At 42.1% G+C, this 15470-nt stretch overlaps 1 protein-coding gene across 1 annotated transcript; it reads right to left on the bottom strand.

The window, feature by feature from the left end:
- Positions 1-523: 523 nt before the first annotated feature.
- Positions 524-13907, bottom strand: pgap3 (post-GPI attachment to proteins phospholipase 3). Its single transcript, XM_028818982.2, has 8 exons — positions 13503-13907; positions 5223-5320; positions 4984-5136; positions 4587-4649; positions 4433-4494; positions 2084-2220; positions 1764-1968; positions 524-1677 (listed from the first exon to the last, which is right to left on the bottom strand). Exons 1-8 carry the CDS (start codon positions 13708-13710, stop codon positions 1614-1616), a joined length of 990 nt encoding a protein of 329 aa, XP_028674815.1. The 5' UTR covers positions 13711-13907; the 3' UTR covers positions 524-1613.
- Positions 13908-15470: the final 1563 nt, after the last annotated feature.

Genomic DNA, 15470 nt, shown 5'->3' with positions numbered 1-15470 from the left:
TATAACGCACCGCACTTATAAGTCACCATTAATATAATTTATGTGCGGATGTGAGAAAAGAAACAAAAAAAAACCAAGTTGTCTTTTCTGTTTTAATGGAATACCTAAAGCGCACAGGTGTTTCTCTTGTTTATCTCCCAATGTCATTTATCTGGTCGCCGCCAGTTGGGCCCACCCTTATCATTACTTCCAGGCATGTTGGACAGCCCCATTTTTAAGTTTGATTAAATTAGTGGCGTCTCTCTATTGAGCGACTTATGGGAACTGTTTATCTGCAGTGGCCAGAAATCAAATCCAGACCTTTCCACTTGTCTGTAGAAAGCTTTCTGCCTCTGGCAGCCTTTCATGTTGATGGATTTGATGATTTGGTGTTTGTTGGCTCTTCCTGCCATCCAGAAGCTTTCACCCTGGCTCAGTGATTTGGGTGTTTGTCGGAGACAGTGTCTCCGAATCACTCATTTGTAAAAGCCTGGACACCTTTAAAGCGGGTCATTCAGCTACCCAAAATAACAAAAAAGGCACATTAGGAGATACAATTCATTTATTGTGGAATCATTTCAGAACACACCCTCACCATGGCTGAGATTAACCCCTCTCCACACCTCTGGCCATCACTCTACAAAGACAAATGGGACTCTAGGTTCAACTGGCGTCCTGTGGAGTGAAGGCCGTCCACCTCACACTTTCTCAGTCCATGTTTTACACAAGAGACTTGTTTGTCATTTCTACGCTAGAAGGCAAAATGTTTAGAATGGGGCTGCATGTCTCCAGAATTTGCAGACTACAGGACAACTCTTTTACCTTCTTGAATGAATAACACAAAAAACAACACATCCTTGTGAAAAGGGTGCAAGTGCTTAGAAGTAATGCAGAACTGAATTCTACACCACAAAGGTGCACCGAGGGAAAGGCAAAGAGACACATGACCCAGAAACACTCAAAGGACTCCTAGCCATTTTCCACATCAGTCCAAGAAAGGCTGAAAAACAAAGGTACCCTCACAGTCCCAAACAAGAAATGTCCATAAGAGGAGACTGCAAAGGGAAACACAGAGAAACTGCTGGGAATAACAACAGGAAGATGCCACCTAGCAGGAACAGGGTTTAGATAGAATTGGCCTGAAAGTTGGCTTGGGAAGTTGTTGGGGTCACAAAGAGCCTTAAAAATCCACATTATTGATTTGAATTGGCAACATAGCAAAGAACTGGGTGAAGGCAGCTGAGGTGACTGATGCACTTGAAATGAGGAAATCAAATTAAATTATAATAAAAAAAAATTATTGGAGAAAAGCAGCAAAATAAGGAAAATGAGGAAATGATCACAACAAGAAGGGACCCCTCTCCCGGGTGCTGGCAGCTGCTCTAAGGCACATCGATCCAACACAGGGCACTTTACCATTGACCTGTCAGCACTCTCCATCGGGTTCTGTCAGCACCAGGGAGTTTGTAGTCACCCGACAAGGAGTGTGCTACCTGACAGTCAAGGCAAGACTGAGTGAATGTAGCACAAGGAAAAATGATTTAATAAGGTCAGAAAATCAGTCCTACGTGGCACGTCAGTCAGAAGCTCCAATGGGTCATCAAGGTAAGTCTTCATGTTGCTCACTGGAGTACCTAGTCCAACTTCAGGCCCCGCTTCTGCGTGTTGAGGAGGTACAGGCTATCGTCGATCAGGAAACTGCAAGGAAAATTGAAACCGGAGCCGGGTAAGATACAGAGCCATAAATAGAAAATGCCACAGGATCAAAGTGGGCACAGGCTCACCTGTAGAAGAGGAAGTGAATAGGAATGGTACTGATGTGCCAGACAGCATGAGCGTCGAGGACCCACAGGAGAGGTGGAAAATCGAGAAGCTCCAACAGGGCCAATCCATGGAGCAGCAGTACAACAATGGTGCACTTCCAAGTATACGGCAGTGTACGCCGATTCCGTGTACACCAGCCTAGCCACCAGAGGAGGTTGATAACACCTGGAGAGAGAGAGAGAGAGAGAGAGAGAGAAAGATTGGGGTTGATGAAGGTGTAATAAATGAGTACTCAGCCCTTACAGATTGGTCACTATAGAGTCTTTTGCATCCCACCTACCTATAGCGCTGTTAGCAAACATGTTATAGCCATAGTCGAAGCTAACAAATGTCAAGTAGGAAACATGAGATGCGAAAAGCAGGATGAGAAGAAGTCCAAAGAAGCTGGAAAGAATGGGCCGTTGAAGTCCAAGTGTCCTGCATTGAGATACAAAAATATTACCACCTTTAATGACTGGACCCGTAATTCACTACTCCGCGGCTAAAATAGATTTTTTGCAGCTCTGGCACAATGTTTATCTCTAGGGACCTGGTCTTGAAGCCTAGTCTGGTTACTGTCCATATAAAGTTTGGTCTCTACATGTTTTCTCATGGCATGCGGGTTAGCTTGACTGATGATTCTAAATTGGTACGGTTTGTATGAGTGTTGGTTTGTGTATGCCCAGTGATAAGCTGGCTTCCGTTTGGTGCAGTTTAACCCAGGAAGGTTTTCAGCTCTATGAGACCCTCTAATGGAAAAAGTTAATGTATGAATGGAGATCTGTTAGACACTATAACCCTATAATGAGATGGAGGTTATGCTTTGGAGTGAATACAGTGCATGGATAATCCAGTTGGAAGTTTTGGATTTTTTTTAAATGTCTCTATAATGTAGCTTTAGTAGCTTGCATGCTTTATTTACAGCCATGGCTGGCAAACACAACAACAACTGGTTTCCCATTTTCAATTATGGCATTCAGTGGATACACCATAGCAACACTGGAATGAATGAATGAATGAATGAAGACAGCTCATAAAACCACATTGACAAGGTTTGCTGCAGAAAGCAAATCTAGTGCATTGTCCTCTGTACTGTACATGCCTTACTTTGTACACTAGTGCCCCCACATTGCACAAGGTGTGGTGGTTCAGAGCACACTTGTGATAGAGGAGTGCTGCTAACAAACACTCTGCCGACAAGCCAGACATGTATTTCCAAATATCCACTGTTCACTATATGGCACATGAATGGCAACAGACCCTCAGAGACTTGAATACTGATAATGGAGGCCCTCCTCCAACATTTACCCTTTTTACACAAGCAGACTATCTCAGGAATTTACCCATAAATTGCTAGATGAAGGTCATGTGTGTGGAAAGCATAGACAAGAATTCCAGTAAATTCAACCTGCCAATTTCAATTGAAAATGCCTTGTGTACATCCTAGGGAAGCATATGTTTGAACAAATAAGCATAGGACTATGGAGGTTATCGAGTCAAAAATAAATAAAAATTCATGAATGAAAAATACATGCAAAAATAATAGATTTCCTTAATACCGATGTCTACTGTATATGTATATATATAAAACATAAAATTTACAGATAGTATGCTATGGTATACCTACTATAATATGAATTTCCCCCTGGGATTAATAAAGTATCTATCTATCTATCTATCTATCTATCTATCTATCTATCTATAAGATAGCTACTGGACAGACAAAAACATCAATTACATTGATCAACAAAATTAATTTGTGAAGTACAGCATAAATACCAATGCTGATGATCAATAAAATACATAGTCCACTGAACAAAGTCAAAAGACTGCAGTAGATCTTGTAAAGTGTGCCAGTAAAAGCATGAACTGTTATGCCCATTCAAAATCACTTCTTCATATGGAGACATTAAACTTCCCTACTTGTCAACAGACCCCATTAAGTTTCACTGCTTCTTTTAACTTTATATAGTGTCCTACACAATATGTTGGTCACTGCTGGAATTGGGCAAAATAAAAGCAGCAGAGATCAATAGTTAACACAGAAGGCAAAGCGTAGAACCCATAATTTTTGAAGCAGTAAGATATATTTTACTGAATTCTGAAAGATCAACCAATCTTTATTTTATAGTGCCACACACAGAATGTGCCACCTCTAGGCATTTCACACAGCAAACAAGATTATCAAGGTTAGGATTTCAAAAGAGTGTGACTCACACTTTAAAACCGTTTTTAATTATCTTTGTGCCGATTATGTCTAAGCAGATGACTGAGATAATGACTTCACAAAACCCGTGTCGGAGGGGCCTGTAATTCTTTGGTACTCAAAATAAAGAGGCATTTATGCATTTTGACTGACAGAAATACCCTCCAATTATAAGAGTTTTAGAGCTGAATCTTAAAGAGGGAGGCACAGTGCTTTCTCGGGGTCAGGAATCAGTGAATTTGCTCGGGTCCTAATAACAACATTCTGTATATGCTTAGGCTAAAGGAAAAAAGGATGGAAAACACTAAAACCTCATACAGACTACAATCTTCATAAGAAAGAAAGAAAGAAAGAAAGAAAGAAAGAAAGAAAGAAAGAAAGAAAGAAAGAAAGAAAGAATCACCCCCCCACCTTGAGACCTCTACATAAAAAAGCTTCACCCACCTCACACAGCACAGGTAGATGGAATACAAAATGACAGCTGACGCGCAGAAGTAATCCATCTTCTAGGAACAAGAAGAGGCAGAAAAGGCAGATTAGCCAAGATCCATCCAATCTCAGGAATGTCCGTCTAGTCACCCTCCCAATTCCGGCTCACCTCTGTCACGAACGTATCTCGAGTGTGAAACACGGTGGACCAAAACCAGGCATTCAGAGACACCTGAATGAAAAAGAGCTGTAGATCAGTATGAGGCTGCTGGCTCAGGATCTGCTACATAAAGGTCTTTACCACCAGGAGGGAACAGTTGAAAAACTGCAGGACACCTTAATGTTTTGTTCTGTTAGGCTGATACCTCTACTTTCATGTTGAAGTGTGTCCATGTTCATGATTTATCAGTGTGTGAGCTTTACAATTGCTTCCACAGGCCTTTATTGTCTGATGATTACACAGCTCTGCAGTAGGCTGCCTGCTGGGACTGTGCCGTCAGGCCCAGAGTTCAGGATACATTGTTCTTCTAAACCTTAACAGCATACCACCCAGCCCCTTAGCTCACCATGGAGAATGCGCAGCAGGTCTGGTACATTGGTGACTGCTTTGGCACGATGCTCCGATATCGAATCAGCATCAGCAGGCAGGCCAGCCCGTTCAGGAGGGAGGCTACAGCTGAGGCGGGCTCTTCAAAGCACAGGAACCTGGTGAAGGGCCACTGCACAAAACAAAAGACAAAGTGGCCCATCTGGTTAGCATCCGGTAATTACACCTCATGCTGAAAGAGGGAGCCCAGATACTCACCTTCCCGTGGAACTGAGGCACTGGATAACCCTCCGCAACATACAGACCCACTGTAACCCACATGCACAGATACCGGCATTCATCACTGCAGCTCCAGCCTAAAAGGCAACCAGAGTGTGAGTCAGCATGGGGTGACAAGCAGAGATGTAGCAACATGTCAAGCTCAGAGAATAACATGACTTTTAGCAGACTTGAAAGCATGCACAGAAGATATCTACTTACAGAGCTGGGAGCAGGCAAACAGGCAAATACATAACAAGCAGACCTAATAACATGTGCACAGCATGCAGACTGGGACACACGCACTTACACATTCAGATAGTCTGCTTACAAACAGATAGTTCAAGAAATAGACAAGACCACAAAAGGCATATGGACCTGAAGGAAAACACACATGCATGTACAAACCCTATATCACATGTATATACATGCGACATGTTTACACTCAAATCATGGAATGCATACAAACACATACAACAAGCAAACGTTCTAACAGGCAAACAAGAATATGCACTCTTGAAGGCACATGCTACACACCTTATTGTTTATATATACGGATAGTTGAACATGCTTATATAACAAGGAGAAAAATGCATGTTTACATGCAAATCTTACAGCACACATGCATAACACATATCAGTGACCACACACAGACCCACAAACCACAGAACAATGTATTGACCAGACATGGGCACGCACACAGCCATGGTCAACACACACACCTGGTGATATACACACACAGGATGTCAACATTCAGTCATGGGACCATGTAAAAACATAGAAAAAAATATGCTGAGCACAGGAAACGTACAGACACAACATGGGAGCACATACACACATACATGAACACAATAAATGAGGAGGGTGAGCCATTGAAGACTTTATAATGTATGATGAAGTGAGGAATCCTCTGCTTTGTTGGGGTATAACCAAGCAAGTGGCATATAAAAAGGAGTAAGAACTAATCAGGTAAGCAGATTTATATTTTCTAATGATTAAAATAAAGTTATGTATTTTAATCAATTCTTGTCTATCTGGGCCGTTAATGATCTGTTGGGCACAGCCATCAGCAGTGTTTCTGTCTGTGGAGAGAATGTCGAGCACGTCGAGAGGTTTACTTACCTCGGCAGCAACATTCATGTCTCTGGTGACTTTTCATATGAAGTCAGTAGACGGACTGGGAGAGCATGGGGGGTCAATGAGGTCGCTGAAAAGGAGTATGTGGCACTCCCAGTATCTCTGCAAAAGGATGAAGGTCCAAGTGTTTAAAGTCCTGTTGCTTCCTGTCTTGCTATTCGGTTGTGAGACATGGACGAAGGGTCCTGAGATGAAGAACCTTTGGTACCGTGCGTCTTTGGAGAATTCTTGGGTACCACTGGTTTGACTTTGTGTCGAAAGAGTGGTTGCTTACGGAGTCCCAAATGAGGTACATTACCTTCATTGTGAGGAAGCATCAGTTACAGCACTACGGCCATGTTGTGTGATTCCCCAAGCGTGATCCAGCTCGCAGGATTCTCATTGTTGAGGATCCGAGCAGTTGGACTTGGCCAATGGGACGCCTATGTAACCCCTGGCTGTGGCAGGTCATTTCTAAAGGTGGGACAGGAACACGTGTCTGCCTAGGTGGTTGCCAACTGGAATCCCGAGCATTTGCATCATGTGTTTGAGTACAGAAACACGCTGTACCAGTACGTGCTCCCTAACCTGACCTGACCTTGTTTATCATGGTACCTGAGAGTGGAGATGTGCTGCATGTTTGTTGAACATGCAAATAAGGATTTCACTACAGTAATCCCTCCTTGATCACGGGGGGTTCTGGAACGCAAGGTGAAAATCCGCGAAGTAGAAACCATATGTTTATATGGTTATTTTTATATTGTCATGCTTGGGTCACAGATTTGCACAGAAACACAGGCGGTTGTAGAGAGACAAGAACTTTATTCAAACACTGCAAACAAACATTTGTCTCTTTTTCAAAAGTTTAAACTGTGCTCCAAGACAAGACAGAGATGACAATTCCGTCTCATAATTAAAAGAATGCAAACATATCTTCCTCTTCAAAGGAGTGCGCGTCAGGAGCAGAGAATGTCAGAGAGAGAGAGAGAAAAAAGCAAACAAAAATCAATAGGGCTGTTTGGGCTTTTAAGTATGCGAAGCACCGCCGGACAAAGCAGCTGCAAGGATGTACAATGTAAAGGTAGTCTTTCAACATTTTTAGACGAGCGTCCGTATCATCTAGGGGTGCGAACAGCCCCCCTGCTCACACCCCCTCCGTCAGGAGCAGAGAATGTCAGAGCGAGAGAGAGAGAGAAAAGCAAACAATCAAAAATCAATACGTGCTGTTTGATCTTTTAAGTATGCGAAGCACAGTGCGGGAAGCATATCGCTTGACAAAGCAGCCACATGTAAGCTCAGCAAGGAAGAGAGCAATGTGAAGGTAATCTTTCAGCGTTTTTTGAGGAGCGGCCGTATCCTCTAGGGGTGCGAACAGTCCCCGTGCTCAAAATATAGTTGAGGAGTTTTATTTAATACGTAATACGCGCTCTGGTTGGGAAGCTTCTCAGCCATCTGCCAATAGCGTCCCTTGTATGAAATCAACTGGGCAAACCAACTGAGGAAGCATGTACCAGAAATTAAAAGACCCATTGTCCGCAGAAATCCGCGAACCAGCAAAAAATCTGTGATGTATATTTAAATATGCTTACATATAAAATCCGCGATAGAGTGAAGCCGCGAAAGTCGAAGCGCGATATAGCGAGGGATTACTGTATACCCTTTGTATAATTCTAGTAACACACAACACAGATCAAGGAGCGTGGACAAGCACACTACTTAATATAGAAACCTAGTGACACACACAAACTTTCTACAAGCAGACCTAATACTTTTTCTATTTTTATTTAATTCCACCAGGGGGGGTAAACGTTAATATTTAACATTATACATAGTTATTGTCTGTTTTTTTTCACCTGTATTATTAATTTAATATTATTTATTGTATCAGTATGCTGCTGCTGAAGAATGTGAATTTCCCATTGGGATTAATAAAGTATCTATCTATCTATCTATCTATCTAATAACCATACACAAAATACACAGAACATCACACTTGGTGGTGCACACACATAAAACATGTCAACACGCACAGCTTAGAGGCACTTACCAATAAATATGCAGACACCACATGTAATAGTATTGTGTAAGGTTTCCCTACCATCTCTTATATATATTTCTCTTCTGGTTCGTCCTGCTTCCACTTCAAAACCGGTTCCGCCCACACGCAGCCGACACGGCATTTCTCGATTCCTATTTGTCGTCTTCTATGTCATGCACTATACTGGCCTGCTGAGCGTAATACATCCAACAAGTACTCGAGGTGCTGCCACAACGGTAAAGTAGCTTTACCACCTTTGCGGGAGCCACCTGTGTCTTTACAACAGCTTCTTACACAGCAAACATCAGAAGCTAAACATTATCGTGAACACATTCGAGAATACAACTCCTCTCTTGCGTTTGCTTCCATGGGTGCACAGATAACTCAACCTCCTGCCCACAGACCATACTGTTTAAAATACACAAGCAAATTTATCACCAAATCTCTCCACTATACGCTAACACTTCTACCTCTCCAGGATATGGACTGTTGTATGTTTTTGACACAGCGCAAGCTACTGAAGTACGCTTACAAAATAAAGCAAACTCTGCATGCAGCGAAAATGTACTTCTCCAGCTAGATTCCATGCTCAGAACCATCAACCCCTTCGCTAAATCATACAAACACATGCATGAAATCGCTCAGTCCAATCCAACAGCAGTGTTTACGATGATACAATGCCCCGACATTGCAGCAATTTTCGTCGGAGAAGAAGGCGAAACGCCTGCCGAAAGGGACATTTGCACCTATCCCATACGCAACTCCTCTAAACAGATTTCCACGCTCAATATGAATTGCAATCCTATGGTTTACCCACTTTTATTCCCTTATGGAGACATTGGCTGGCACAAAGATTTACAACATGTTCCTGATAAAAGAACCGTCAAGCGAATAAGGCTTATTCAATGCCAGTTTTACGTGTACAGATTAGCAATGAGGAATACATTTAGTATTTTGCACTTCAGCGGCAAACTATTCCAATAGTACGTCGTAGATGCGTATGTTAAAACAGAGGGCGCACGTCTCAACTTTCTCAGATTACATCAAAAAGATCTGCACGTGGAACAACACAATGCTTGAATACAGACAAGCAAATGCTGAAAATAACAACGTAAGTGTAGGCAAAATGATCATATTACCGTCCACAGTTCCAGGAAGTCCAAGATAAATGCAACAAAACTACCAGGATGCCATGGCCATAGTACGTAAATTCGGAAAGTCTGATTTATTTATCATTTTCACATGTAATCCTACTTGGCCGGAATATTCTACGTGCACACTGCGTCTTTCAAGAAGTATTTATTTCTTCTTGATTTCTGAATTCCTTTCTCACTGTTTTCCGTTCCTATTCTTACACTATCGTATGCTACGGCGGGCGTCGGCTAGTGTGTTTATATTTCTCCTCTTTCTACTACACTATAATTGTAATTAGTGCATAGTGCGGAATGATCATAAATGTAAGTGTGTTTAACATTACAGGTTCAAAATCTTAAGAAGGAATTGAAACTAAAGCAAAAGAAGGTTATTCAAATAGAAGCATTAACAACAGACTGCTTGATCCCAACCAGTCAGGCTTCAAGAAAAGCCATTCCACCAAGACAGCTATGCTTACAGTGGTAGCCACATTATGGCAGGCTAGAGCTACCAACATGTCATCTTGTCTTCATCATGCTAGATAGATCTCTCCTCTCTACCTCTCACATTCAACCAACATATCCTCCTTGACACACTCTCTGACCTTGGCGTTACCAAGACTGCATTCAGCTGGTTTGAGTTCTACTTTTAAGGCAGATCTTAGTCAAGTATACACCAAGCAAGTACCAAAGACTGGTGCTGGGCCCCCTCCTCTTCTTTCTATGTACACCTCTTATCTTCACCTGGCCCTATCATCCTGTGACATGGTTTCTCTTATTACTGCTATGCTGAAGATATAGATAGATAGATACTTTATTAATCCCAAGGGGAAATTCACAAACTCCAGCAACAGCATACTGATACAAAAAACAATATTAAATTAAAGACTGATAATAATGCAGGTAAAAACAGACAGGGTGGAATTGAAGAGTCGCATAGTTTGGTGGAGGAATGATCTTCTCAGTCTGTCAGTGGAACAGGACAGTGACAGCAGTCTGTCGCTGAAGCTGCTCTTCTGTCTGGAGATGACACTGTTTAGTGGATGCAGTGGATTCTCCGTAATTGATAGGAGCCTGCTTAGCGCCCGTCGCTCTGCCACATATGTCAAACTGTCCAGCTCCATGCCAACAACAGAGCCTATATGATATGCAGCTGTACTTGGCATTCCCTCCAGAGGACCACATGGTAACAGCTAGAATCTCTGCATGCCTGACTGATTTTTTAACCTGTAGCACCATCTCCAGCTCAACCTGGCAAAGACAGACCTTCTTGTTATGCAAGCTCACCTGACAATTCAGCATCTCAACTCTTTTCAGCTCAGCTCATTATCACTAACATCCACCGAGTGTGTATGTATGTTTGGGTGGTGATCAATGACCGGATGTCCTTCACTGACCAAGTTCCAACTGTGTCTGGGTCTTGCAGATTCAAATGTGGGTCAAGCACCCACAGAATCGAATATAAAATCCTACTAATAACCTACAAAGCCTTAAACGACCTTGCGCCAAACTACATCAGTGACCTTCTCCATCACTATGTGCCTGTCCGCCCACTAAGGTCCTCCAATTCTGGCAATCTTGTTGTGCCCCACACTAATCTACACTCCATGGGTGACAGGGCCTTCAGCATTATAGCGCCCAGACTTTGGAATGACCTACCAAAATCAATCAGGTCTGATGACTCCATGAATTCTTTTAAAAAACAACTCAAAACTCATCTATTCAGGAAGGCTTTTAGCTCTACTTGACTTTATTACCCTTCTCTCAGTTTACCTTCATGTCAAGATTCTCATGTAACCTGTGTGTGTGTGCTAGACCATCAATTATGTTGTCTGTTAGGCTTTTTTTCTCTGAATTTATTGTCTTAATCTTCTTTATTTATTTATCTGGTTTGTACAATGCTATATACTGTATACCCTGCCGTTCTATATTAAACTCTGTGAAGTGCCTTGAGTATGGGAAAGGCACTATATAAATAAAATGTATTATTATTATTATTATTATCACCATCTTAAATTTAAAAAAAAATTAAATCGGCCATAGCTTTAATGTTTTAGGGGGCTACTGATTGAAGAGTTCAGTTTTGCACTCAGTCAAAATGACATTTTGCTCCTGCATAGTCAGGAACTCAAACGACTGACATAAATTCAGTAACAAGCAGTTGACAAACTGTTACACACTGCACATGTGCTTCATTGGGAAGCCAACAAACATGGACAAGTTCCTCAAATGTCCAGAAGCATCACCTACTCCAGACTGTTCCAAATCCACATCAACCTCACAACATTCACCCGAAAAACCTGAATCAGACAGGACATTTGAACACAAAGCATGCTACTTAGAGAAGTAAATTGTTCAAATTTTTTAAATGAAAAAATAAAAAACTTGAGGCATTCAAAGAAAAAGAAACATTCAAGCCTGTTTGTTTGAGGTATCGTCTCATTACACATCAAACTGCTAAATCTGAGAAAAGTCACACAATGGCAGCACAGCTCGTCCTGCCTAGTGCACCGAAATTCAAAACTGGTCAGCCGCCTGTAAACTAAAATATCTTTCTCTCTGAACTCTTTTTGGTTACCCCTGATTTTGACAAATTTGTGAAAAATCAGACAAGCCCAGGTTCCCAATTAAAAAGACAAAAGGGCACTAAATTTGATTCAGTATTAGACATTTGTGTTTCAAGTTAATTTTGGGTGAGTACTATGCATATTTCATCTCTTATGTACACTGTATTTAAATGCTGAATATGAATTCACTGCGATTTGTTAATTTGTGCTATTCAAAATGTGGGCTAATTCTTATTAAAATTACTGCTAATAAAGGGTCATCACTGAACAAAAAATATATAAAACTGGGTCCCAATGGCAAAAAGGTTGAGAACCACTGCTTTATCTAACATTCGCAAGATCAGATCGTATCTGACAGAGTATGCAGCACACCTCCTGGTCCTTGCTTTGGTCTCGTCATGTCTAGACTACTCTCTGTTGGCAGGAGTACCTGTTATGTGTCACCAAGCTGCTGCAGATGATTCAAAATATATAGGTACATCTAGTGTTCAAGCAGCCAAGTCCAGCACATGTCTCTCCTCTTTTCAGATCACTACATTGGCTCCCTATTGTGACACATAGTAACTTCAAATCATTGATGCTTGCTTGCAGAGTAAGCAATGGGTCAGCATCTGTATATATGGAGGAACATGTGAGGTCCTTCGTCTCTCGGTCACTCAGGTCTTCTAGTGAATGGCTTTTGGTGATGCCACCTCTGCATGACATCAAACCTCAATCCAGACTCTTTTCATATATAGTGCCTAGCTGGCAAAATGAGCTGCCCAACTCTCATTTGAAATTCTGACTTCTTTAATGTGTTTAAGCAGGTTTTGACATCTCTCTTGTTTAGTGAATTTCTGTATGACTGATATTAGCTGTTAGGTTTGTTCACAGCTCTCCACGTGTGGTGATCAATTTTGTACCCTTGTCTAATAACACTTGTTCCCAAACAGTCCCCCACACTGATGTTTACACAATGACTTGTTCTGTATGTCACTTTGGCAAAAAGTGTCTGCCAAGCAAGTAAATGTAAATGTAACTAGCTACTAATTAATAAATAAAATGGAATGAAAACCTTCAGCCACAGTGGCCCACCCAAGCTTTAGTTTGACATTCCTGACCTGTATAATACAGATCAATACAGTATTCTGAGAGAACATTGATTGGCACAATCTACATGCCATTCTGACGACACCATCATACAGAACATGCTAAAATGCCAACCCGGAAACTCTCTGTATCACAACATTCATACATACAAAGGTGGAAGCCTACAGAATTTAGCCTGGTGGGGACAACACACGCACAACATGTCTCTTATCGAACAAAACCCCAGATCGGTGCTTACCTGCCCATGTCATGCCAACACACCTCACCTTTTATTAACCCATAAACCACTTGTGGCGTTTACCTGCCCACGACATTCAAAAGGCCAAACACAGCTCACCTGTCAATGACATGTACAGAGGCTGCGCGCTCTGAAAGCCCACCAAACGTGTCCCGGAACAGTTGGTCCGCATGCAGTGTTTAAAACAGTCCCGATAGAAAGGCTCCTTGTCGCCCTGGGACGCTGAGACCGGGACTAACAGAAAGCTGGCCAGGAGAGTGGACAGCAGGGCGGGGGCCGCCCTCCCGCGAAGAAGCACTAGCTCCATCCTACGGGGGCACGGGGAAAAAAAGGCACGTTATGGGCGATCAGCCCATGAGGCGCGCCGTCCAGGGCACTACATTGAAGTCCAGCCGCCTGCCTGGTCGCAGAATCCGAAGAGCTGGTGAGGAGGCGGCAGTAGCAGCGACTACACTTCCTATGTGTCAATGAAAGCTTTCCCCTGGATGGCAGCGCCGAGACTCAGTTCCTAGTTGGCGCGCGATCTGTCGTAGTGTATTTCGCCCATTAGGGGGCGCTGCAATCTCGCGGAGCTGCCTACGCGCGCAGTTCAGGCGCCCTTTCAAACTCGCGTGTATTGGCGGCCTCTGTGTGGGTTGACTCTACGCTGTGCGGTTGGGAAATGTGCTCCTGTAAGAGAAAAACTGCATACGTGGGAAGTTCTAACAAAACATATGGAATAAGAAGGACTAAGAGTGTTTCAGGAACGTTTGAGGCGAAGAAAAATAATGTTCTGCTGCTGACTCTTATAAACCTCAATGGAGGGTGCCGATGTCATATGCGCGGATGACGAGAAAGTAGGGTACTTTCACTGCCCTGATGCTTCAGAGCCTCCGTATTCTGCTGCGGGGCAAATTGTCCTTATTGTCCACAATCCACATATTCAGAGATATTATAATTCATTCAAAATATTTGTCAATTGAACTGCCCAAGTTAAATAATGAAAGACCAGAAGGGGGATTCGCGTGATGCATCCGGGAAGGACTTGAAGGTTCATCATTTCACTAACCTTGCCAGGTAAATAATGCTTGATGTATCGAAGATAGATAAACACTTTAACTTTACATCCCAAGAAACCCAGCAGATATAAAATGTAGAACTTTAACACACATTTATGAGCTGAACTATGTATTTGCACCACTTTAATCCTCTTAATACAAACATAAGATACATGAAAACAACTCATAAATGAGAAAAGATTAGAAATAAGGAAATGGAGGAGCTCTGCTTTATATTCCACTGATGTTCTCGTTTATCTACCAAGTAATCATGAAAACCTGCTAATATTTGTCTATTACACTGTTCCTCTTTAATTGGAAGAGCAGAAAATAGCATATGAGGCCTTGCATGTCGTTTTAAAAATCAATTTGATGTGAACAGACTGAAATGGGGCCTGACGTTTGACAATGGAAGGTGTTGGTAGAGCACATTGTTACACAATGTAGGGCCAAGCACTTGGCACTGAGAATTATAAAGATGAAAAGTAGTTTTCGGGAGCCTCTGAGATCAGCCATCATAATAAATGGTGGTGGTGCTAACTTATAAATATGTAGGTGTCCATCTCAATAATAGACTGAATTGAGTGGACAACACAAACATAATTTTAAAAAAAGCTGAGAGCAGATTATTCTTACTGAGGACGCTCAGCTAATATATAAGAGTGAGAACGGGGTGAGGATGTTCTAATAGTCTATAGCAGGAAATGTGTGCTGTTCTAGTCCATGGTCTGCTGGAGGGGTAACACCAGCTCAGGAGATGTTAAATGCCAAGACAGCCAGTTGCATTATAGAAGTGACTCTGTCTTAAGTTCAGACTATTACAGAAAAGAGAAATGCACTAAAATTAGAGCTGGAGGGCCCCTTAAATAAATACTAAAGGGTGGTGTGAAAAGATCCCCTCAACAGTATTGTTGGTTATTGACTATAAAAACAAACAGGAGACAAGTTTAAGAGGCTCCATGACAGTGTTTGGAGATTGTGGTCAACAACAGAGGAAACCCTATAGCAAACAGTCCTGTCTCTTTTTGTT

Source organism: Erpetoichthys calabaricus, chromosome 14 (genome assembly GCF_900747795.2).
Source record: "Erpetoichthys calabaricus chromosome 14, fErpCal1.3, whole genome shotgun sequence".
Taxonomy (NCBI): Eukaryota; Metazoa; Chordata; class Cladistia; order Polypteriformes; family Polypteridae; genus Erpetoichthys; species Erpetoichthys calabaricus.
Note: the sequence above shows the minus strand (reverse complement) of the source record. Positions and strands in the feature narration are given on the sequence as shown.

Bases quoted from the DNA above. Each gene is read 5' to 3' on its own strand.
- pgap3 (XM_028818982.2), bottom strand. From the start codon at position 13,710: ATGGAGCTAGTGCTTCTTCGCGGGAGGGCGGCCCCCGCCCTGCTGTCC. The intron at 5,137-5,222 runs GTGAGTATCTGG...TGTTTTGTGCAG, and splicing joins TGCCTCAGTTCCACGGGAAG to TGGCCCTTCACCAGGTTCCT. The intron at 1,678-1,763 runs GTGAGCCTGTGC...TTTTCCTTGCAG, and splicing joins ATTCACTTCCTCTTCTACAG to TTTCCTGATCGACGATAGCC.